Source organism: Pelodiscus sinensis, chromosome 2 (genome assembly GCF_049634645.1).
Source record: "Pelodiscus sinensis isolate JC-2024 chromosome 2, ASM4963464v1, whole genome shotgun sequence".
NCBI classification, from domain to species: domain Eukaryota; kingdom Metazoa; phylum Chordata; order Testudines; family Trionychidae; genus Pelodiscus; species Pelodiscus sinensis.
In genome coordinates this window covers 179,884,462-179,907,926 of record NC_134712.1, presented here as the reverse complement: position 1 = coordinate 179,907,926, position 23,465 = coordinate 179,884,462, and the positions used below count along the sequence as shown (strand labels likewise).

Here is a 23,465-nt window from a genome sequence, read left to right as displayed (position 1 = left end):
TACCCCTGCAACAAGCCCTGTTGCCAACTCTGACCACATATCTATTCAGGTGACACCATCACAGGATGTAACCACATAAGCCACAACATCAGGGGACACCTGCACATCTACTAATGTGATCTATGCCATCAAGTGCCAGCAATGCCCCTCTGCCATGTATATTGGCCAAACTGAACAGCCTCTATGACTGGGGTGGGCAAAAGGGCCTCCGCGGGCTGAATCCGACCTGCAAAGTGGGTGGATCTGGCCTGCAGAGGCCTTGCTGCTCCCCCGCCCCCAGGCCAAATAGGGCTTGGGGGTAGGGGAGCACATGAAGCCGCCTCCTGCCCTGCCACGAGCAGTGCTGCACACTGCTCGCCGGGTGGGGGCAGAGCGGTGAAGACTTCACACGCTCCCCTACCCCCAGGCCTTAATTGGGGGCCTTAACTGTAGGTACTGGGGGGTACTTAACTGGCCTGGGGGCAGGGGAACACATGAAGCCTCCTCCCACCCTGCCAGGAGCAGTGTCGTGCGCTGCTTGCAGGATGGGGGCGAGGGGGAAGGGGGAAGGAGGCTTTGTGTGCTCCCCTGCCCTCAGGCCAATCAGCTGCATGAAGCTTCCTTCGCCCGGCCCCTGCCCTGCAGGGAAGAGGCTTAACCGTGCTCCCCCGTCCCCAGGTCCTGATTGGCCTGAGGGTGGGGGAGCGTAACAAGCCTCTTCCAAGGCATGGGCACCTAGTGGGAAGGGGACCAAAGGGGCTCCCCCACTCCCAGACCAATAGGGTTGCCAAGTGTGTAGTTTTCACATGGACAGTTTGGTATTTTGGCCTTCCGTCCGGTAAAAAAACCAGAGAATACTGGACATGTAAAATGTCCGGTATTTTCTGTTTTCCTGGGATGGGGGAAGCGAGGAACGCAGTAATTTAAAGGGCGCAGCGACCTTTTTTTTTTTTGTGCTCAACCAATTTTTCCCTGACTGTTTGGGATTTTTTGTGAAGGTATCTGGCAACCCTACAGACGACCAGTCACGGTCTGGGGGAGGGAGTAGCCCACCCTGCTCTATGACAAATGATAAATGGACACAAATCAGACATAGTAACACACAAAAACCTGTAGGAGAACATTTTAACTTCCCCGGTCACTCAATCATGGATTTAAAAGTAGCCATTCTTCTACAAAGGAATTTCACTAACAAATTCCAGTATACAGATTTGACACCATTAACATGGGCCTAAACAAAGACATTAACTGGTTGGTGCATTACAAAGTCCATTTTTCTGCCCTTAACATCTGCTTTTCCACATCAAAAGCTAGGTATGGGTCACATCCAGCCCACTTAATTAGCCTCATTAGATGGGTCCTACAATTGACAGGTACTTCCTTGTGCTATGTCTCTCGCACACTCTCTCTCTCTCTCTCTCTCTCTCTCTCTCTCTCTCTCTCTCTCTCAACCAGTGGTACCAGTACCCTTAGGGGTACTCGAGAGAAGTCTGGGGGGGTACGTCAACACAACTGAAATTTGAAGGAAACTGAATTTTTAAGTTTTACAGCACTTTATTATTTTTGTACTTTTTACACCCAAACATTTAATCACCCGCCCGGCTATGATTAAGTTGTTTAAACAAATGTGTTGCAATAGTAGAAAAAAATGTCGTGTGTCTGAAAACTGTAGGTACTGGGGGTACTTATACTTTTTTTAAAGGGGTACTCTATAAAAAAAAAGGTTGAGAAACACTGCTATAAGGGGCTGCACTCCCTGCTTGCTAGGCACGCCAACCCCCCACCTTTGGCTGGTATGCTAGCCAACCCCACCCCCCGGCCCCTACACTCTAACACCAGACTGCTCCTGACCCTCTCCCTATTCCCAGCCCACTCCTGCACCCTCATCCTCTCTTGCACCCCACCTCCCGCCCAGATCCTTCATCCCATCCCCATCCCACTCACTGGCAGAGGTGAGAGGAGGAGTGTGGGGGAGGGGAAGGGAAGAGGCCGTGAGGCTGCCACCTCCTAGGAGCACTAGGAAGGGAAGAGGCTGTTCAGCTCCCATCTCCTCAGCCCCTGGAACACCAGTGGGGATCCAGGGGAGCTGCCTAGAGCTAAACACAGGCTGGGGGTGAGGCGACATCAATGATGTGATGGCGGCAGTTATGTGTAATGTTGCCATCCCGCAAGAAATGTATATATCTTGGTTTCTGTTATTTCTACTCCAGTTCATCTGATGAAGTCGATTTTGCCTGCAAAAGCTCATTATTCTCTTTATATTGGTTAGTCTCTAAGGTGCCACAGGACCATTTGTTGTTTTTAAAGTAACAGACTAACGTGGCTGACCTTCAGATTTTGTTAAGCCGAGGACAGACATCTCTGACTCACTGTATGTGTGAATAATGCTGAATGCAAATATGTGCCTGCAAAAACATATCCAGGGTTTGCAGACCTGCCCTGCTTCTGGAGTGCGGGTCTATGCTGATCAGAGAAACCCAGCCAAAACTCTGCTACAAGATCTCTTTAAATACAGTGACCAGGCTTTAGCCTTTGTTAGGCAAACTACAGGAATTCACTCTGTTTAAATTGTGCCAAAATCTGTTATCTGAGACTCTCCCATCCTTCAAATTTTCTTTCCTATCTGAGACAGATATTTAACCTACAGCATCTCCAGAGCAAATGGGAAATGGCAGTTATGTGTAATGCTGTCTGACATCTCAACCTTTTCTAGAGCGATGTTAGAATCCCACACTTCCACGGAGCTAAGCAAAAGGGTATGCATAGGAGTACAGGAGACTAGGCAAAGAGATAGTGGGCTTACATGCTGATATAGTTTCTTCCCAAAGGTCACCCTCTGAGCTGCACGCTCACACATTATCTGCAGAGCAGATTCAGCTGCACCGATTGATCTCATGCAGTGGTGAATACGGCCTGGTCCAAGCCGACCTTGAGCGATCTCAAAACCCCTTCCTTCACCTATGTGAGAAGACAGGTGGGAAAAACAGTGGCTACATGGAAACCATTTCAGTGCTTCAAATAACCACTTCCCTCTGCTGTGAGGAAAATCAGCGGCCATGGTACAGGTATTTCTGATGCTAACCTAGAGAGAAGCTTCTTTAGAAAGATTATTTTGCCAGCACTGTAGCCGTTTTCATTATTTAATACCCCTATGTATTCACATGAAGCAAAACTCATCAATTCACTCTCTTTCTTCATGGCCTGTCAAGATTATTTGTGCCTAAGGGGACCTGATTCTGGTTTCTAGTTGTGTTGGAATTACCTGATTATCCCTTACATTTTTACCAACTTTCTGGGATTTACGGGTGTAATTTGTGCTTTCCAGAGCATAACTGATGAATGTTCAATTGAAGGATGAGTTCCAAGAGTGTTTCAATGACTCCGCTTCATCAAAGCATTTCCATGGTAGGCGAAGAAGCTATATAAACTCTGTCTCCTCCCAGATGAGATTCGGAGGGAGTCAGAGCGGTCAAAAAGTTCTTCCTACAAGAAGTGGCAAGTAACATCTATTGTTGTCTATGTAGAATTCTGATGAGATCAGGCTTGTACGGGGTGGTATGGCCATAAGCTACAACAGAATTCTCTTTCGAAAGACTCTGAGACAGGCCTGTCTGTTGAGAGGCCTGTGCTGTATTCAGAAGGAATTAGGAAGGAAGGGAAGCCTCTAAGAGGTTTGTTTGTTCTTGGAAAAGAACTCCATAGCCTTTGCTGTTGGCCTGCCATAGTGTAGGAGGAATTTTGGCACTGCTTGTGTAGCAACCCTAGCTACTTAAAACACAAAAACGAAGAGTATCCTGAAGTGTTAACACTATTGGGGAAGGGACACAGGATAACATTCCAAGCCCTCTTCCTGGCTGAGGAAAAAGTCAATCTGTTGGAAACAGATTAAGCACAATTAGTGGATACTTTTCTGCGAGGAAGAAGAGACAACTCAGATACTGCAAACCAGGAGGTATTTAGAAGCAGAAAAGTACAAGCTAAGGCACAATGAACTAACCTAATTCAACCCCTGTTTACAGTGCTATCAAGAATGAACTTCTCTCTTCAAGAGGCTGTTCCTGGAAAAACTGTCTTGACATCTAAACCAATTAAGGGGGGAAAAAAGCTTAATGGCATATTCCTTACATAGTAAGGAATTCCATGCCAATTACTCATCACAGCTTTCAACAGATTAAAAAACAATAACACAATTACTTTACTGTATGTGTCACCGCAATGACTCCAAAGAACAGTTTACAGTGAAGCTCACCTAGTATTAAATTGGAGGCAGGTACTCGCACTTCATTAAAATGCATTTCAAAATGTCCACCGTGGGGCTGATCTAATCATACAGAAAACAAACAAAATATACATGTATAAAACTGGTTATAGCAATCTTCATTCACAAATTACACATGCACAATATGAATGTTCCTATTAGATATGTACTTTAAAAGTGCCTTTACTAATTAATGTTTATAGTATAATTATGATTCCTGAGATCATTAGTAGGCTAATACAAATGTGGCTGATCATTACTAATTCCTCCTTACCCAGATAGCCAAACACTGAAAGAGGTCTTACAAGCTTCAACCCTGGAGTTTCCATTGGAACTATGATCATACTGTGCTGTCTGTACCTGATCAAGACAAAAGTAACAGAAGAAGAGAAATGTCGATAGCTATTTTAGATTTTTTTGAAATATGACTTTTAAAAAGTTTTGGCTGGTATGTATTCTCCTGTACTGCATACAATTAAATACAAAAGAGCATCAATGTGTTGAACTGAACAAAGGGGGGGCAGGAAAGGAAGAGAGAGTGTGTGCGCACACGTGTACATGCTTCATAACTCCTGCATCCACCCAGAGGGTTGTGTTTAAGGATGGGGAAGAATATGAAGGTAAAATACTGCACTCAGAGACACCGGGCAGCTGGACGTTGGGTTCCAATCCTCAGATGGGGTGCCAACTAAAAGGTGTGTACCCTGATTGTGAGCCTAAAGTTTTATAATAAGCATCAAAACAGGTGTCTTCATATTTTTCTCTCTGCTGGATGTACATGGAAATGCAATAGTCAATAGATTATGTTGTGAATGGTTAGGTTCAGAAGACTGAAGAAATACTATGGCCCCTGCTTTCTGAACTTGTGGTATGAATGCACTGTTAAAACCTCTGATTCAATTCAACTTTTCCATATATGCTGGCATCTCAATCGTGCCCATTTAAGTTAATGGGAGTTTTGTCATTAACTTAAGTAGGAGCAGGATTCAGGTCTTTGATTTGAATCTTGTACTTACTTTTTCTGAGCCAGCAAACTATTTAGAGCTTTACCTTTATTAAAATTCATAGACCCATTCCTGCCCCTAGTTATGCTTTAACAACATACTTAATGAATGAAAAATGTAAACCTAGTCTGGTGGCAGGCTTTTAAAAAGTGAGTATTCATTAGCTTGATTTTAAAGGATACATTTTTCAAAATGCTGAAGGGAAAACTAGAGACATTAGGGCCATATATTGGCCTTGATCCAACCCACATAGTATCTGAGAAACTCTGAAATTTGTTCGGTTAGATTTCTGAGTATGCGTATAGTTTAAAGTTCCATTTCTAAGTCACACTCAACTCTAACTGACCAATGCAATTAAAATAGTCCTATGTAAAAGGTGTTGTGAGCACAAGGCTGGTTCAATAAATAGGTGTTTTCTTTGGGTCTTACTGTCTGGATCCTGAACAAATGTCTCAGTAACCATTTCATTCTTACCTAGATGCAGAAAGATTTTTATTTTTGGCCATCACAATTGCGATTTTGCAGTTTGTATTCCCAGCCCCTAAAAACAAAAGAAACAGCTTTTCACATAAAAATCTTTCCACAGAAGTAATTTATTGTTTCCCAGAACAACTGCTTACAGTGTTTCTTTAGAGTAACCATAGGAAAGGTGAGTCATGTATTATCTCTGCAGTTTCTGGGCTATTCAGTAAAAAAGGGGAGTGCAACCACCTAATTAACATGAAAAAAGAAATTCAAACAGAAAATGCCTTGGATTCAATTTCAGTATTATTTTCCTAGGTAAAAGATCAAACAAGGTGCTTGAAGAGGGAGTCTAAATTAATTCCATCACCCTGGCAGCTGAGCAAATAACAAAGACAAGCTCTCACTAAAGCCAGATGCTGCCCTTCAAGCACAGCTAGTTTAAAGCATTCTTTCCCTCCTCCCTTCTAAGTGCTTTGTTCTGGTTTCAAGACAAAAATAAATTAAATGGGAATTTTTATCTGAAAATCAATCAATAGTGTTTTGAGCCAGCCACAGTGTTATCTGACCTATGTTTGTGTGATATAAAATCATAAAGGTAATGAATAACCCAAAAGATTGTCCAAGGATGGATTATCTGGATCTAGATTACAATATTGACTAAAAATGACTTCTCAACAGATCTGCTCCCCTCACTGTGAGCTATTCAGAGACTTATCTCCGTGCTTAATTTACCATCCCACAGCTTTGGTCCTTTTCACGTCCCACAGGAACACTATAGCCATGGGAGAGTGAGCTGGAGTCTATGTGACTCTGCACAACCAACCATAGAATTGTTAAGTTGCCATGGCAACACGCAATGAAGATGTCAGGCTTATTTAGCTTGTATCACTGAGGACAGGATTTGACCTGCAGGATCTTTATTACTAGGCAGGGTGGGTGGGGGTGGAGTGGATGATCCAGAAGTCCCGTTTGACTGTCAGATCCCAAGCTGGGTTTGCCAAGCAGGTAGTTTGCAAATCCATTGTGTTTATGTAATGTGACGTGGAGATCACACAAACAGGGTCACCCCACACTGACACTTCCGAAGTCACACTTCAGGGTGGTACTGCGCAACAATGGAACATCTTTTCCGCACACCAAGCCACTGTGCACTAATTCAGCACAACGGTGCCCAGTTAATATCAACTGACATTTAAAGAATTCTCCTTCGAACAACTGAAATTTTTAAAACAAGTGGAAATGCTGGCCCAGCAGTGCTTGGGGCATCTCTGCCGTATGGAGCAGCAGCTGAAAACAGAGCAGCAGTGAGCACAGTCAAGCTGCCCCAGAAGCATCAACGAGAACGACTGCCTGGGAAGCACAGCCAACCTGGTTTGGAAGAGGGCTATCACCACGAGCGCACAGCCACCTTGAAACAAGAGCCATCCATAATTCCTCATCCTAAGAGGGGTGCGCCTACATAGTACCCTTACCTCGAAATAAAGAGCTATTCCGACAAATCCCTTAACCCTCAGGGAATTAGAGTTAAGGGACACTGGAATAGTGCGCCCGTCATTTATTTTGAAATAACAGGTGCATTTAAAGACGTGGAGTTGCTATTTTGGGATACTTCCTGAAATAGCGCCGCTGTCTAGACATATCCAGAGAGAATAAGGATGGAGACACATTCACTCTCTTCTGCTAAAGGCTGTTTTTGCTTGGCAAGAGTGCTGGCCGATTGCTTCCCTCCTTCCTGACACAATGGTAGCATGTTTTTAGAAGCGGAATTAATGGAACATGTCTTTTTGTGAAACAAATGTGACATTATTGGATTGAAACATTAGCCATCTGATGAAGATGTGGCATACGGCCATAAAGGGTTAACGAGCTCACAGGCTGAATGGGAAAGTTTTGTAAATAACTGCGATAGAGAGTAGAACTTTGAAATGCAAACCTGCATAATTAGAGCAATAGAATGGTAGGTGTTTGCTCAGGTCTGGGGGTGTAAACAAACAATTCCTATCTATTACTATAACCTTGATCAAAAAGAAATATTAACATTTGATTAATATAGTATTATCCTCTATGTGTCTTTTTGAAGGCTGTGGTAAATGAACTGTTTTAGTGGACAAAATTACTTTTTGCTAATTGTCACAATGTTTGGGAGACAGAAGATTACATCAAAAGTCTATTGGTCTCCCAGGCTACAATGCTGCTAGAAATTAAGTATAAAGGCCCTTTGGATAGGATCCTTTTTCATCTCATCAGCTTGGATGCTTATGGGGAAAGCTGCAAGCTAGAAAAGACGAGATCCCAGGATATCCTGGTTCCCCTATCATGGTCACTGACTTAACACTGGACTGATGCTGAAAGATCCATCTGCAACTACAAAGCTCAACTACTCTATGAATAAGACCACAGAACTTTCCTCGTGTCTGGATGTATTTGATTTCAATAACTAAATTCAACTTTCATCTTTTCTTCTTTCCTTTTACAAATAAACTTGTAAATTAAATGCTAAAGGATTGGCATAAGCATGATTTTTGGGTAAGACCCGCATTATACATTGACCTGGGTATATGGCTGATTCTTTCAGATCAGGAGAATCTACCGTTTGATGAGACTGGTTATAATGAAACCATTCATCTCTGAAACTGGTGTTTTTGATGGGATTAAAACTGGAATGCCTCAGGAACTGCTTTTATGACTTCTTGTTAGCCAATGAGACAGAAGTTATTTTTGTAGCTGGTTTGGTATAGCTTACGGGTACACCAGTATTTGGGGACAGATTTGCTGTTTTTCAGTAGTCTGACCTGAATTTGGCACTCTCAGTTATGATCCACAAAAATATGGTTACAGTAAGATGGAGTTGTCCAGCTGGCAAAGTGAAATAATACCTTGCTGGAAAAAATCTCTGGAGAAAAATGGCCCTTTTTCAAAAGTCTGGAACAATTCACATAATTCTGAATTAATCTAGATTATACACCCACATGTTCCTTAAGTGAAACACAGCTGACAATGCACTGGGAAGAGGAATGGGATTTTCTCCAGCACATCTACGGGGGAGCTTTCTAGGTGATGTCTTTGTGGAGGAACAACTAATGTGCCCTATGTACCTAATGATTCAGAGTCTGTATATCTTGGGAACTGGTCATAAACCCCAAATATAACTAGTAACAGATATGGATAAAAACATTGTATATCATGCTAGTATTTTTCCAAAACTATTTTAATTTAGCACGTGTGAAGTAAAAGGTACAGATGAAAACAGTCACAGTATCAGACTGTCAGTGCTAGAGAGATACCCATGAAAAATTTATCACCCTTTCCAGTCAACAATGTTTAACTAATATTTGTATTTTGCAATCCATGAGTAATGGTGTCGTCCCCCCCCCAACTCTTGTGTAATGTAGCTTTTGCCATAAAAACTTTTTGTCGTGGGCAAATGTGACCTACTGGAATTTAAACAACTGAAAACAATTTTAAACTTATCCTGATCACCAAACAACAACAACCACCACCAACCAAACAAAAAAAACCCTCACAACAACAACCCATACCTGGAGAAAAGTTTTCATTACTAAATAATCATAGTCCAACAACTAGAAAAGCTTTTCATTTTTAAATTAGTGCATAGTTTAGCACTGAGACAAGACATCTGGTCAGATCTTATAAATCAATAGGACAAACAAATGGCTCAGAGCAAAGGAAATATATCAACCTCAGACACAACAGGAGAGGAGCCAGCAAATAGTGCTGAAACAGGAGAGTCTGGGAGGGAGACTGTAAGGAAAGGATGTGTGTGTGCATATGTGTGCTTGTGTGTTTTTGTTCTGCTTGACAGGACATGAGGTGGGAAGGCTATAACAGCTAGAGAGTCAACAGTGTTAGGGACCCAAGGAATGGAAGAGACAATGAAGATGACTGCAAGCTGTGGGATGTACATTATTCTGCAGCAGGTAACTGAGAAGTGCTTTGTATGAAGTGCTGCCCAATTGATCTGATGGAGAAGACCCCCGGTTGGGAGACGCAAGTAGAAACTATGGTTGAGCTTTTATGGGGATTTGTACAGATAATGAGCTGATGAACAGGTATGCTGACTTGCAAAATAAAACGGGCATGGCAGGCAGTCACGTAAGGTGGGAGGGCAAAGAAAAGAAGCAGGGTTAGTTTAGGAGAAGAGAAGAAGAGTTAGTGTAGACAGCCAGCATTCGGAGCCTCAGGAGGATAAAAGATGACTCTCACAAGATTGCAAGTGAGAATAAAAGATGAGAACTTCCAGCCACAAAGAACAAAAGGAGGAATGATAGAGTTATAGGGTTGGAAGAGACCTCAGGAAGCCATCGAGTCCAACCCCCTGCCCAAAGCAGGGCCAACCCCAACTAAATCATCCCAGACAGGGCATTGTCAAGGTAGGACTTAAAAAGCCCTAGAGATGGAGATTCCACCATCTCCCTAGGTAACCCATTCCAGTGCTTCACCATCCTCTTACAAGGAAGGCTGGATAACTGCACCAACATTGGGAAGAGGTGAATCTTCCATGTTCGGAACTCCCTACTAAGAGGAGCAGTTCAGGCCCATCACCAGAGCTGATCGAGCAAACAAATGGGTGTGCTGTTTGCCAGGAGTTAAAATATGGGATGTGAACTTGGGGCTGAAAAGGATCCTAATGGGAGCAGGAAAGAACCCAATGATTGTCTTTCATTTCAGAACAAATGACATAGCTGGCCTCTCACTGAACTACATCAAGGGAGACCATGCCTGTCTGGAGAAGACTCGCAAAGAAATGGAGGCTCAGGTGATTTTCAGTGCAATTCTACCTGAATATTTTGATGATCGAAAGATGGCTCAGGCAGTGGTACTATAAAAAGAGCTCTGGGATGTTTGGCCATGGGGTGGAATTCATGAATAGAGAGCTGTTCTCATAGGATGAACTCCTCCTTGAAACAAACTGCTGTGACAGAAGTTTGAACAACTGATTAAAACAGCTTTCAAATAGGAATTCAGGGTGGACACAGTTGGGAGATGCTCATTGTGATGGATTCAGTTACAGCGATACCACGCATACTGTCTCTTGGGGTATGTCTAGACTGCATCCCTCTGTTGGCAGAGGGATGCAGATAAGGCAGATTGACATTGAAAATGAGGTAGGGATTTAAATATCTTGTGCCTAATTTGCATAAAAATGGCCACCGCGTTTTGCCGACTCAGCATTTTTGGCAAAAAGCAGCAGTCTAGAGAGGGATCTGTCGAGAAAGAAAGCCTTTTTCGACAAATCCCTTATGCCTCCTGCAAGAAAGACAGCAGAGGTCGAGGCCCTCCTGGACGTGTGGGGGCAGGAGGAAGCCCCTCAATGACCCCCATTCCCATCATCGAAATGCCAACATCTTCAGCCACATGGCCCAGGTGCTGGCCAAGGAACATCTGGCCCAGACCCTTGAACAAGTCCGGGCCAAGGTAAAGGAGCTGTGCCTGGCCTACATGAGGGCCACCGAGGGCAAGGGGGCAGGAGCCAACACCTGCCCAGACTATGACCGTGAGCACACCATCATGGGGGAGTCAGCGGTCCAAGAGCCCTCACTAGCAGCCAACAGCAGACTGTGCACCTCAGTGGTCAGGCCACCTGACCTGGAGGAGGAGAGCAACCTGACCACCAACTCCTAGGATGAGGGAGAGGACCATCACCCTCCAGCTAGAGCCAGTGCCCAACAGCCGGGACATCTCCCGGGCCTCGTCCAAGGCTGGCGACGGATCCTCCAGTGAGTGTTGCGCTTCTCATTTGCAAGGGTGGGGGAGGCAGGTGCCTGAGGTGGGGGAGCGTCAGTCAGGCAGTTCGAGCTGCACACCGTGCAGTGGTATGCAGCACGTGCAACCTCGTGCAGCCTGACTGTGTGGCACGTGGACACGGCAGGCAGCTCCAGGGCACGCCGAGGACCCTGCTGCTCATACATGGCCTGCCTGGGTGGGGGAAGGGGGATGCCAGCTGAAAGCAGCCAAGCCCCCAAGGGCTCAGACCGCACCCCACACCTCCCGCAGGTTGCTGCACACAGACAGCGCGCAGCCATGCCTGCCCATGCGACACAACAGCTGCTCCTGAGAAAAGTGCAGCGAGCCAGCCCTGTGAGTGCAGCCCCCACGAAGCTCCTCGGCTGCTCCTGGCCCCTCTGCTGCCCCCCGCGGGAATCCCCCCACTGTGGCCTCACACTTCCCTGGACTACTTGTCCAAGGGCTGGGGGGAGTGGCCTCTGGCCACTGAGTCTTGCTACAGGGACAGTCCACTCCCCAGTAGCCCTGGCTGTGTCTCCGAGGAAATCAATGACAGTAGTCCGAGAATCCAGACCTCATCTGCCACACCTGCTCCCATGCAATGTAGGGATGTGCACGCAAACATGACTACAGCATCCCAACGGTGTATGGTCACAGGCAGTGACAAGAGTACAAGCCATGTGCTCTACCTTGGGGAGAGAGCGTACACAGTGCTAGGCAGACACACACTGCATGCCAAGTGGCTAGGACGCAGACAAAAGGGGGTCTTTATTCACGGTGATGTCTCCCAAAGATTACAATCCATGGAGGATCACTTCGCTCCCCAGGATTTTGAGCTAGTCCTTATTGTGAACACACACACAGGGGAACGATTGGGCCCAAGCCACAGTGGTGTGGTGTCACACGAGGCTCAGGGAGGAGGGCCCGGGGCTCAGGGACACTGTGGGCAGGGCTGACTGACCACCTCTCCATTTTCTGTGTTCTCTGCAGCAGGACCACCTGTGAGCAAGGGACCCTCCAGCTTTATAGCAGTGGCACCAACCACCCAGGCACCAGTCCGGCGGGCCAGACAGTGGGACCAGCTCATTCAGCGTCACGTGCAGGCCACGGAGAGGATGGAGGAGGTGGTCAGCACGAAGTTGCAGGCTGACCAGGAGTGGTGGCAGCAGGCGTGGGGCCAGTTTCTGCACTGCTGCGATTGCATGTGCGACAGCATCGCTGTGCTGACCTTGCATATTGGCCATGGTGTGCACTATAGCATGGCCTTGCCCCACCCTGCTGCCCTCCCTGATGTGTCCATGTCCCCTCCTGCTGCCGTTGCCATTCCCCCTTCTGCTCCACCCTGTCCTGCCCATCTCCTCGTGCTGCCTGCCCCAACCCGGCCTAAAGGGTGCCTAAGCCTCTGCACCCGCAGAGGCACTGGCAGGAGCCGTCCCTCACAGCACTAACTCCCCCTCCCAGTTCCCAACTTTCATACCTATAAAAAAATTATTGTTTGCTTAAGAAACACTGCCTTAAACAGAGTATTTTGCATGAAGCATTCCCCAGTTATGCATATTTATATTCGTAAGCATATTTCCATAAAGAATATGAACTGCACCATCACACTCATGTCATCTCCATCCCTAATTCAAATACTGAGCGGGACGAAAATCAAGACAGACAATAGCAATAGGGAATGGAACAAGAGAGGAAAGACAGTGTCACTCATATTGGCACTATCAACTAGTAGGCAACACTCTCTCTTTCTCTCTCTCCTTTTTTAGTAAATTGAGTTTAGTTCATAAGGATTGGCTGCCAGCATGTACCTGGAAAATATTCATTCATTTGGGAGATATTGTGTCCGATCTTTTGGGATTGGCAGAACTTTCATATGTGACTTGGATGTCTGGGTGGTAGCCCAAGACTGGGTTTCTAAAAGGGAACTGTGTATTGTCGTCTGTGCAACCAATAAAGCATTGTAGAAGTGGTTTTGTGCTGGCTTGATAAATCTAAGTATTGAAATATCCACTGGCTTTGCAGTTTTCCCTAATTGGTAACCTCACCATGGCTCCCCTGGGACCTTGGTCACATCAGCGGTCATAGCCTAAGATTGGAGAATTACTAATGTCCTACGTATTTTTCAGAAAGGGAAACAAAGTGATCCAGGAAACTACAGGTCCATAAAGTTTGACCTCAACTGCATCCAAGGACTTGGAATACATTTTGTAGTTAAGGACTTAGAGGTAAATGATATTTCAGATAAAATACAACAACATGGTTTACAAAAGACAGATGTTGGCAAACCAGCTAGTTGCAGTTTTCTAGACCAAGGAAGTGCAACAGATCTAATATATCTGGATTTTAATAAGACATATGATACAGTTCCAAATGTGAACTTATTAGTTAAATTGGAGAAGATGGGGATTAACATGACAATTGAAAGGTGAGTAAGGAACTAGTTAAAGGGGAGCCTGCAATGGGTCATACTGACAGGCTAGAAGAAGGTTACTAATGTAGTTCCTCATGGACCAGTCTTGATACCAATCTTATTTAGCGAGCTTGGCACAAAAAGTGGAAGTGTCCTCCTAATAAAATTTGAGGAGGACTCAAAGTTTGGAGGTATTGCCAATACAGAGGATTGCTGGAACATCATACAAGATTTGGATGACCTTGAAACCTAGAGTCTAGAAATGGGATGAAATGTAATTGTACAAAATGCAAGGTCATCCACTTAGGGCAAAGGTGGGCAATAATTTTTGCCAGGAGTCACTCCTAAATTTTTTGAAGTAGCCCTGGGCCACCCCAGAAGGGGCGGGGCCTAAACGGGAAGAGGTGGGGCCTAAACAGGAAGGAGCAGGGCTTCCTCACCTGCAGACCATGATTGGTCTGGGGGTGGTGGAGCCTCTTTGCCCCCTCTTCCCACTAGGCATCCATGCCCTGGAAGAGGCTTGGCATGCTCCCCCACCCCCAGCACAATCAGGGCTCGGGGGCAGGGGAGTGTGGGAAGTCTCCTATGCCCTGTGAGGAGCATGTGGCACTTTTAAGTGACGCGGGCTCCTTACAGGGCCAGGGCAGGATGAAGGAAAGCTTCACGCAGCTCCCCCACCCCCAGGCCTTGATTGGCCTGGGAGTGGGGGAGCGTGCGAAGTCTCCTCCACTCTCCCCCTCCCCCCCCCCAGCCTGCAAGCAGCATGCGGTGCTTCAAAGCACCCCGTGCTCCTGGCAGGGCGGGAGGAGGCTTCAAACGGTTCCCCACCCCCAGGCCCTAATTGGTGGGGCAGTGGAGCAGCAGGGCCTCCGTGGGACAGATCCACTCACTTGGCAGGTCGAATCTGGCCTGCGGAGGCCCTTTTGCCCACCCCTGAATTAGGGACAAACAACAAGAATTTTAGCTCTAAGCTAGGAATATATAATTTGGAAGAAACAGAGGAGGAGAACGACCTGGCTATATTAGTCAGTCCCAGGATATCCATGAGCCACCAATGTGATGTGGCTGGGAAAAGAAAAGAAAAGAAAAGAAAAGAAAAGAAAAGAAAAGAAAAGAAAAGAAAAGAAAAGAAAAGAAAAGAAAAGAAAAGAAAAGAAAAGAAAAGAAAAGAAAAGAAAAGAAAAGAAAAGAAAAGGTAATGCAGTTATCCTAGGATGCATCAGGCAAGGTATTTCCAGAGATAGATAGTGTTACTACCATTATACAAGTGAGCAGGGGCAACCCTAGACTAGCTGTCAGCAACTGGTGCCCTAGGTGAACCGTGCAATCGGTGCCCCCACCTCCAAACCCCTCAACGATATTGCACCACCATTTGGCGCCCCATTTAACTTGGCACCCTAGGCAACCGCCTAGTTCGTCTATATAGACGGGCCACCCCTGCAAGTGAGACCTCATCTAGACTACTGTGTGAAAATCTGATCTCCCATGTGTAAGAAAGATAAATCCAAACTGGAAGAAGCACAGAGAAGGGCTAACAGGATGATCAGAGAATGGAAAACCTTGTGAGAGAAGACTCAAGGAGCTGGTTTGTTTAGCCTAACCGATGGGTGAGGAGAGAACTGCTCTCTGTAAATACATCAGAGGGATAAATACTAAGGAGGGAGAAGAGTCATTTAAGCTAAGAGCTAGTAGTGGGACAGGAAGAAATGGCTACAAACTGGCCAACAACCAGTTTAGACATGAAATTAGACAAAAAATTCTAATGTAGTAAAGTTCTGGAACAGCCTTCCAAAGGACTCTTGTCACCCTGCTCAGCATCTAACAGCTCACCATATTTGGGACCAGGAAGGAAACTTTCACCCTGATCAAACTGGCAGAGACCTTACCTTGTGCCTTTTTTTTAATCTTTCTCTGCAGCATAGGGCACATGTCACTTGCTGCCTTCAATTAGTATAAATAGTGGATTTTCTGTAACTTGAAGTCGTAAAGTTTTATTTGAGGATTTCAGTTACTGAGCCAGAAATTATGTGTTTACCAAAGAAGTGGCTGGGTGAGGTCTGTGGTATGCAATGCACAGGAAGTCAGATGAGATGGTCATGATGGTGTCTGCTGCCCTTTACATTAGCAGAATTTTCCATTCCTTGTGCAAAAAAGAAAAAAAAAACTGCTTCCCATTTTCTCCACCATTCTCAAAAATATGAAGGTCTGACAACCATAACATTTTTTCCACCCTAGAAAAGAACTGTAAGGATCATCAAGAGATCTCTGTTCCAGGGCTAGCTTAAAGCAAGCAAGTCCATAATTCAATTTTGTTTACAAACCAGTTTGGTATTTATTACATTTTATTAACCAAAACCAGAACTCAAAGAACGTGGAACTGCCATTTTGGCAGGAATTACTAGTGAAAATGAAGGAAACCCAGTGTTCTATAAAGGGGCACAGCAGACTTAGAAGGCTGACTGCAAATACATTTCAATATGTATAAGAGCCAAATTGGAATTAGCTGTCCTTATTTTTATTTCTTCAGATGCTGACCAGAATGTTTAGACTATAACTCTGTCTAGCTTGGAAAATAAGGTCTGTTTAGCTGCATGTTAACAATCACGCTTTTAAATAGTAGGTGGCACCTTGTGTAGAACAGAGATAAAAATGTGAGCGGATCATAGTCAAACCTATGTTTTCTGTGTTCTTCCTCTAAATAAACAGAGATAAAATGAATCCACTGTGGATGAAGAGAATCAATTCTTCCCTTAAGCAAGAATAGGTGCCAGCATCTCATAAGGAAGCTGCTGTTTGGCCCTTGCTCAAGAAGCCAAAGCTTGATATTTAACAATTTGGTTACTTATTGTCCTGTATTTATTCTTTCATTTTAGGTTTAGATTACAGAGAAGGTTAGCGCAAACCAACCTTGAGTATTTAGACCAGTGAGGGGCAACCTAGACTAGTGAGCGGGCTGCATGAGTAACCCTCCTTTATCTCAGTAGACCACAAGGTTGTTGTAGCCAAGACGGTCTCCTAGGATAGGGTAGTTTTCCTAACTGCACTTGCACCTCTAGAATTTGCAGGGGGATGCCGACTGAATCATAGCAGCGCTTTGACTGGATGCAGAGAGAGCACATGGCTCTCACAATGCTGTGTGCAATCAACATGCACCTCACTTTCCGTGCCCTTGTTTGAAGTGTGCATCACTGTTGTAATACCAGTAGGAAAAAAACTATTCAGACAAAAACCAGTGGAATCTGGCAACCCTGTGCGTGGATAACAGTAAACAAAATGTCTCATGGGCTACACATAGAACCACCATGTGCTGCATGTGGCCCTTGGGCAGCAGATTACCCACCACTGACTTAAGTGTCAAGAATATCCATGACTCTTGTTGCTCTGCGTACAGATCCAAATATGCCATACACTGCACTGTGAGCTTCCTTTTCTGCTAAGAAGGATTGTGTATCCAGGCGGATATTTATAGCTTTACTGGCTACTTTGAAGGCCATTGATAAAATGGTGTTACTGATACTCCTGTAGGCAACAGCTAGTGTGGGCAGAGCTGCTCATGGGTGTGCTGTAGTGGGGGTGCTACCCGTCTTGTAAGAACAAGTTACTCACCCTGTGTAGTAACGCTGGTTCTTCGAGATGTGCCCCGTGGGTGCTCCACTCTAGGTGACGGGTCCGTCCCAGCGCCGCTGGTCGGAAACTTTCAGAGCCGACTTCGGCCGGTCTGCGCATGCCCCCTGCAGCGCGTGGCTTTCGCGTCTTTGATCACGAGCGCAGACCGGCCCCCCCGCCAGTTCCTCTCACCGCTTGGTCCCTGAAAGATAAGTCAAAGGGAGAGACCCGGAGCGGGGAGAAGGGCGGGTTGTGGAGCACCCACGGGGCACATCTCGAAGAACCAGCGTTACTACACAGGGTGAGTAACTTGTTCTTCTTCTTCGAGTGGCCCCGTGGGTGCTCCACTCTAGGTGACTGTATAGCAGTAACCGGGACACCAGCGCTCCAGGTCAATTAATTATTGCCTGTAGAGGACAGGACTGCGGAAGCCACCGCGTGGTCGGACACCCATCGTTGCACTATGGCATAGTGTTTCATAAAGGAAGTACTTGAAGCCCAAGTGGCGGCTCTGCAACTATCTGCTAGGGGAACTCCCCTGGAAAAGGCCGTAGAGGTTGCTACTGCCCTAGTTGAATGTGCCCGTGGATTGGAGGGCAATGGTCTGTTACGAATAGCGTGACACCGGGTTATGCAGAGGGAGATAAGCCTAGCTATGCGTTGAGTTGAAAGCGCTTGTCCTTCGGATCGCTGCGCTGTTGATAGCAAAAGCTTATCTGTTTGGCGCCATTGTCTGGTTCTGTCTATGTAGAAGGCAAGGGCACGTCTGACACCCAGTGTATGAAGCATAGCCTCCTTATTTGAGGCATGTGGCTTTGGATAAAAAGAAGGGAGTACAATCGGTTCGTTGATGTGGAACGACGAGGAGATCTTGATGTTGAACGCCGGGTGCAACCATAGCGTCACTGATTCTTTTGAGAACAATGTGAATGGGGGAGTCGACATCATCGCTCCTAACTCACTGACTCTGTGCGCTGATGTAATTGCAAGCAGGAAAGCAGTCTTCATAGTTAGCATCTGCAGTGCTATGGATGCCAGTGGTTCAAATGGGGGAAACATAAGTGTTTCAAGAACTAAGTCCAAATTCTACGACGGTGGAGGAGGTCTCCGAGGTGGACTTATATTATTTAGACCCTTGAGGAATCGCTTGGTGGTCGGATGTGAAAACAATGAGAACCCCTGTATTGGGGAATGGAACGCACTGATGGCCGATAGGTGAACACGGAGGGATGCCAACGAGAGTTTTGAAGCCCGCAAGTGCAGCATGTAATCGAGGGCCTGGTGTAATGGAGCGGACAGCGGTTGGACGTTGTTTTGAAGGCACCAAGATGAATATCTGCGCCATTTAGCGAGGTAAGTACGTCTTGTTGAATCTTTTCTACTGTGAATTACAATGGACTTCACCTGCTGTGAGCAAAGGTTCTCATCTTGTTCGAGCCAGTCAGGAGCCACGCTGTCAGATGTAATGTCTCCAGCTTGGGATGTAGAAGAGAGTCCCGTTCTTGGAAGAGAAGGTTCTGGTGTAAAGGCAGAGGCCACGGAGGCCGTAGAGACATCCTGTGCAAGAACGGATACCAAGCTTGCCTGGGCCAGGCTGGTGCTATCAGAATCACCGTTGCTGCCTCCGTTCTGATCTTCTTGAGTGTTCTGGGAATGAGAACTATTGGAGGAAACGCGTACAGTAGTGATTTCTTCCAGCTGGTTAGTAGTGCATCGCCTAGTGATCCCTTGCAGATCCCTGCTCTGGAGCAGAACAGGCGACACTTCTTGTTGGAGGCCGTTGCAAACAGATCTACAAGGGGCGTGCCCCATCTGTTGAAGACGTCCTGAATCACATCTTGCCTCATCTCCCACTCGTGGTCGACGGGAAAGCGCCTGCTTAGGGAGTCGGCTTAGGATGCTGCTATGATGATATTGTTCCTTATGCACCAGTTCCAACACCATACCGCTTCTGTGCATAGGGAATGTGACCTCGCTCCGCCTTGTCTGTTTAGGTAATACATCGCTGCCATGTTGTCCGTAAACACTCTGACTGTCTTGCCCTTCAGGTGAGGGCGGAAGTGTTTGCATGCCAGGAATATTGCACGCAACTCCAGTCTGTTGATATGTAGACGCCTCTCGGCGGGAGACCAGCGACCTTGTATGCGTTCGTCGCCCATGTGCGCACCCCATCTGATGAGGGAGGCATCCGACGTCAGCTGTATCGATGGGATTGGTATGTGGAAAGGCATTCCCACCAGAATGTTTGATGCCTTGGTCCACCAGCGCAGAGACACGTGAACGTGGAGCGGAGGAGAGACTTGTTTGTGAATGTCGTGTCTTCCCGGCACATACACCGTTGACAGCCAGTGTTGCAGGTTTCTGAGGTGGAGGCGTGCATGGGGAACGACAAACGTGGCCACAGCCATGTGGCCCAGGAGACGCAGACAGGTATGTACTGAGACTACTGGGCCCTTGCCTAGTAGACTGACCAGGTCCTTTATTGCCTGGAACCTGTCCTTCGGTAAATAGGCTCTTGCAGTCTTTGAGTCGAGAACTGCTCCTATGAACTGTATGTTCTGTGTTGGAGTGAGGGTCGATTTCGACTCGTTCACAATCAGTCCTAGAGAGTCGAAAACTTGTCTGACCGTTGTGACCATGAGGGATGTTTCTTCCTGCGACGTGCCCTTTATCAAACAGTCATCCAGATAAGGGAATATGATGACTTGCAGTCGCCGGAGGTGCGTGGCAACGACGGCGAGGGTCTTTGAGAATGCCCATGGAGCCGAAGCCAGACCAAATGGGAGGACACGATATTGGAAATGCTCGTCCTTTATGACGAAGCGCAGGAATCGTCTGTGTGCAGGATGTATTGTTATATGAAAATACGCATCCTGTAGGTCGAGGGCCGCGAACCAATCGTTGTCCAGAGCTGGAATGATCATCGTGAGCATCGTCATTTTGAATCGCTGTTTTCGGAGGTAGCAATTCAACTGGCGCAGATCCAGAATAGGTCTCCATCCCCCCGTTTTCTTTTGCGTTAGGAAATAACGTGAATAGAACCCTTTTCCTGTGAAACCCTCTGGGACCTTCTCTATCGCCCCGATAGATAGTAGGCGATAAGCCTCTTGTTGCAGAAGGTCCTCGTGAGAAGGGTCCCTGAAAAGGGACGGGGATGGTGGGGTGGTAGGAGGGAGGGGTGTGAATGGGATGGTGAGACCGGATCTTATCACGTCCAATACCCATTTGTCTGACGTTACAGCAGCCCATTGATGATAATAGGGTTGCAGTCTGTGATGAAAAATGGGCTTGGCATCTCTGGCAACAATTGGAGTGTTCGGCACGCCCTTAACATGGCAGTCAAACCTGCTGTTTGGGCGCCCTGGCATTGTTCACTCTAGCCGGGTGAGGACGTCTGCGCTGTGGCTTCTGCCTAGAATGACCTTTATCATAAGGATGGTTTTGTTGTCTCCGGAATTGATAGTCATAACGTTTTTGGAACAGAAAGTATTGCCTGCGGCGGAAAGGTGGGACGTACATTCCGAGAGTACGTAAGGTTGTTCGCGAGTCCTTCCCTGTATGGAGTACGTCATCCGTTTTTTCCGCGAAGAGCTTAATCCTATCGAATGGGAGGTCCTCCACCTTGGATTGTAACTCTCTGGGTACTGCGGCCGTTGTTAGCCATGAGGCCCTTCGCATGGATACTGCCGTAGCAACTGTTCACACCTCTGTGTCAGCCATGTCACTGGCAATTTGCAGACCTGCTCTGGCACACGCATATCCTTCTTGAATTATCTCACGGAGGAGAACCCTATTGGCCTCGGAGATTCGTTGTGCAATTTCTGTCAATCTTGCAATGTTATCGAAGCTACGATTGGACAAGAGAGCCGCATAATTAGCGATACGCAGGAGCAGTGTGGATGAAGACTACACCTTCCGTCCAAAGGTGTCTAGCTTTTTTGCATCCTTGTCAGCTGCTGAATTTCTGACCTGTGGGTTCTTTGCTCTCTGCAAGGCTGCGTCCACCACCAGTGAATTTGGCTGGGGGTGAGTGAACAGGAACTCTGCCCCTTTGGCTGCTATGAAGTATCTTTTCTCAGCCCTTTTACACGATGGGATAACTGAAGCCGGCGTGTTCCAGATCTCTGAAGCCAACTCTAGAATTGCCTCATCTAGCGGTAAGGCCGCTCTGGATTGATGCCTAGGGTGTGAGTTCTTCCACAACTTATGTTGTTTCGCCTGCACATCCATTAGTTGAACTTCCTCCGACTGTGCTACCCTCTTGAATAGGTCTTGAAATTCACGGGCATCGTCCGGTGGTGAAGGATGCCCCACGAAAACTGCGTCATCTGGGGAGGGTGATTGGACATCCCCAGGGGAAGCTGCAGGCATGTGCTCGCCTATATCTGAAATTTGACCCTCCTCCGGATCAGAAAGGACTGATATTGAGGGTGCCGTGGGAAGGGGCGGCTTCGGTGATTGAAGTCTTTGATACTCAGGGGCAAGTGGTGAAGATCGTCTATGATACAGCTGGTGGCAACAGCAAGAGTGGGAATGGGAGTGTGATCTGCCCTTCCTTATAGGGGCATGATAACTCCTGTGAGTATGTGTGACGGCACGTTGGGGGTCCCCCGTCTCCTGCACCCCGAAATGGCACAAACAGACTGCACCAGCCGGTGGAATAGAGGAAGTTTATTACCTCTCCAGGATACAGTACAGCACAGATGTAATCTGGTCACAGAGCTGGGCTAGGATGCCTCAGGCCCCCTTGAGATGGGGGAGACCGGGCCCCTAAACTCCAGCCCCTTTCCCTAGGCTGTCTCCTCCATGCTCCCAGACAGCCAGCCACTAACTAATTCTCTTCCAGCCCTGCCCCCCAGCCAGGGCAGCATTCCACCTTCCTTTGTTCCTCTCCATGGGGGGTGTCTGGCCATACTGGTTTGCATAGTGACTCATCCTGTTTTGCTGGGTCGTGGTACCCACGGCAGCCAGTGGGGGTTACCCCAGAGCCAGCAGCATAGAAACCAGCCAGGTACCCCCACTACGTCACAGTATGATAATCATAGTCAGGCAATGATCTCCTTGATGTATATCTGCTGTTATGCCTGCTCCGATATGATCTGGGAGGAGAGTAGGTCGGCGAGCGAGATCTATGCAGAGAGCCACCTCTATAGGAGTAATCCAAGCAGGAGCGTCTATGAGCACCGTTATATGCGAAGGAATAAGCCCCCCTGTCTGAGTGACATGCAGGTGGGCAAGGCTCCGGTGAGAAGTACGATGAAGGCGACCTGGAATGGTACCTAGGTGCTGATTTCCTTGCTGTGTTAGTAGGAACAGCTGCCCGGGACTGCTGGGCAGCTGTCAGGTCTCCTGCTGTGTTGCCATGGTTACGCTCAGCGCACACCGGTTGAGAATGTCTTGGAGGCAGAGAGGTTGATTGTAATCTCGGTGCCGAGGGGTGGGAGGACTTGGCAGCTCTCGGCCCCGAGTTAATGATCTCCCTCGGCACGGAGCGATTGCTCTCGCACGGCACCGAGCTCTCACACGGCACCGGGTTAATGCTTTCCCCTGGCACGGAGCGAGTGCTCTCACACGGCACCGGGGGTGCTCCGGGGGAATTTCTCTCTTGCGGTGCCGTCTGCCCTGTCAGCACCGCGCGGTGAGCCGTGGTCCCCCGGTGCCGCTGTGTCTTCTCTGGAACGGCCAGTGCTCGCTCCTGTGGAGGGGTCGGGGATGCCTTTTTCAGCGGTCCCGTCCCCGTTGCCGCTTCTGACTCGTCCCACTGCTGCGGGGACAGTTCCCTGTCAGGCGGCATCGTTGGTGGCATTAGCGGCATGGCCAGGTTATCCCCCGAAGGGGTTCTGGTCCGTGCATGCTCCCTATGGGTAGGGGCAGCTGCTACAGAAGACGAAGCTGTGCACGGCTTTGCTGTTTCTGCCACAGACCGGGGAAGCGGTTTAGATGCCGGTCTAGCCTCCGACTTGTCCTGACTCACCCACGGCAGGGGGACAGTGGGGAG

General features: G+C 47.3%; 1 protein-coding gene across 1 annotated transcript in view; it reads right to left on the bottom strand.

Moving 5' to 3' along the window:
• ACAD11 (acyl-CoA dehydrogenase family member 11) overlaps window positions 1-23,465 on the bottom strand; it is a 77,133-nt gene that overhangs the window by 8,632 nt on the left and 45,036 nt on the right. Inside the window, exons 14-17 of the mRNA XM_006133149.4 lie at window positions 5,716-5,782; window positions 4,512-4,597; window positions 4,229-4,300; window positions 2,783-2,937 (exon numbers count right to left, since the gene is read on the bottom strand). Coding sequence (XP_006133211.2) covers window positions 2,783-2,937; window positions 4,229-4,300; window positions 4,512-4,597; window positions 5,716-5,782 — 380 coding nt within the window. The remainder of the gene's footprint in view (window positions 1-2,782; window positions 2,938-4,228; window positions 4,301-4,511; window positions 4,598-5,715; window positions 5,783-23,465) is intronic.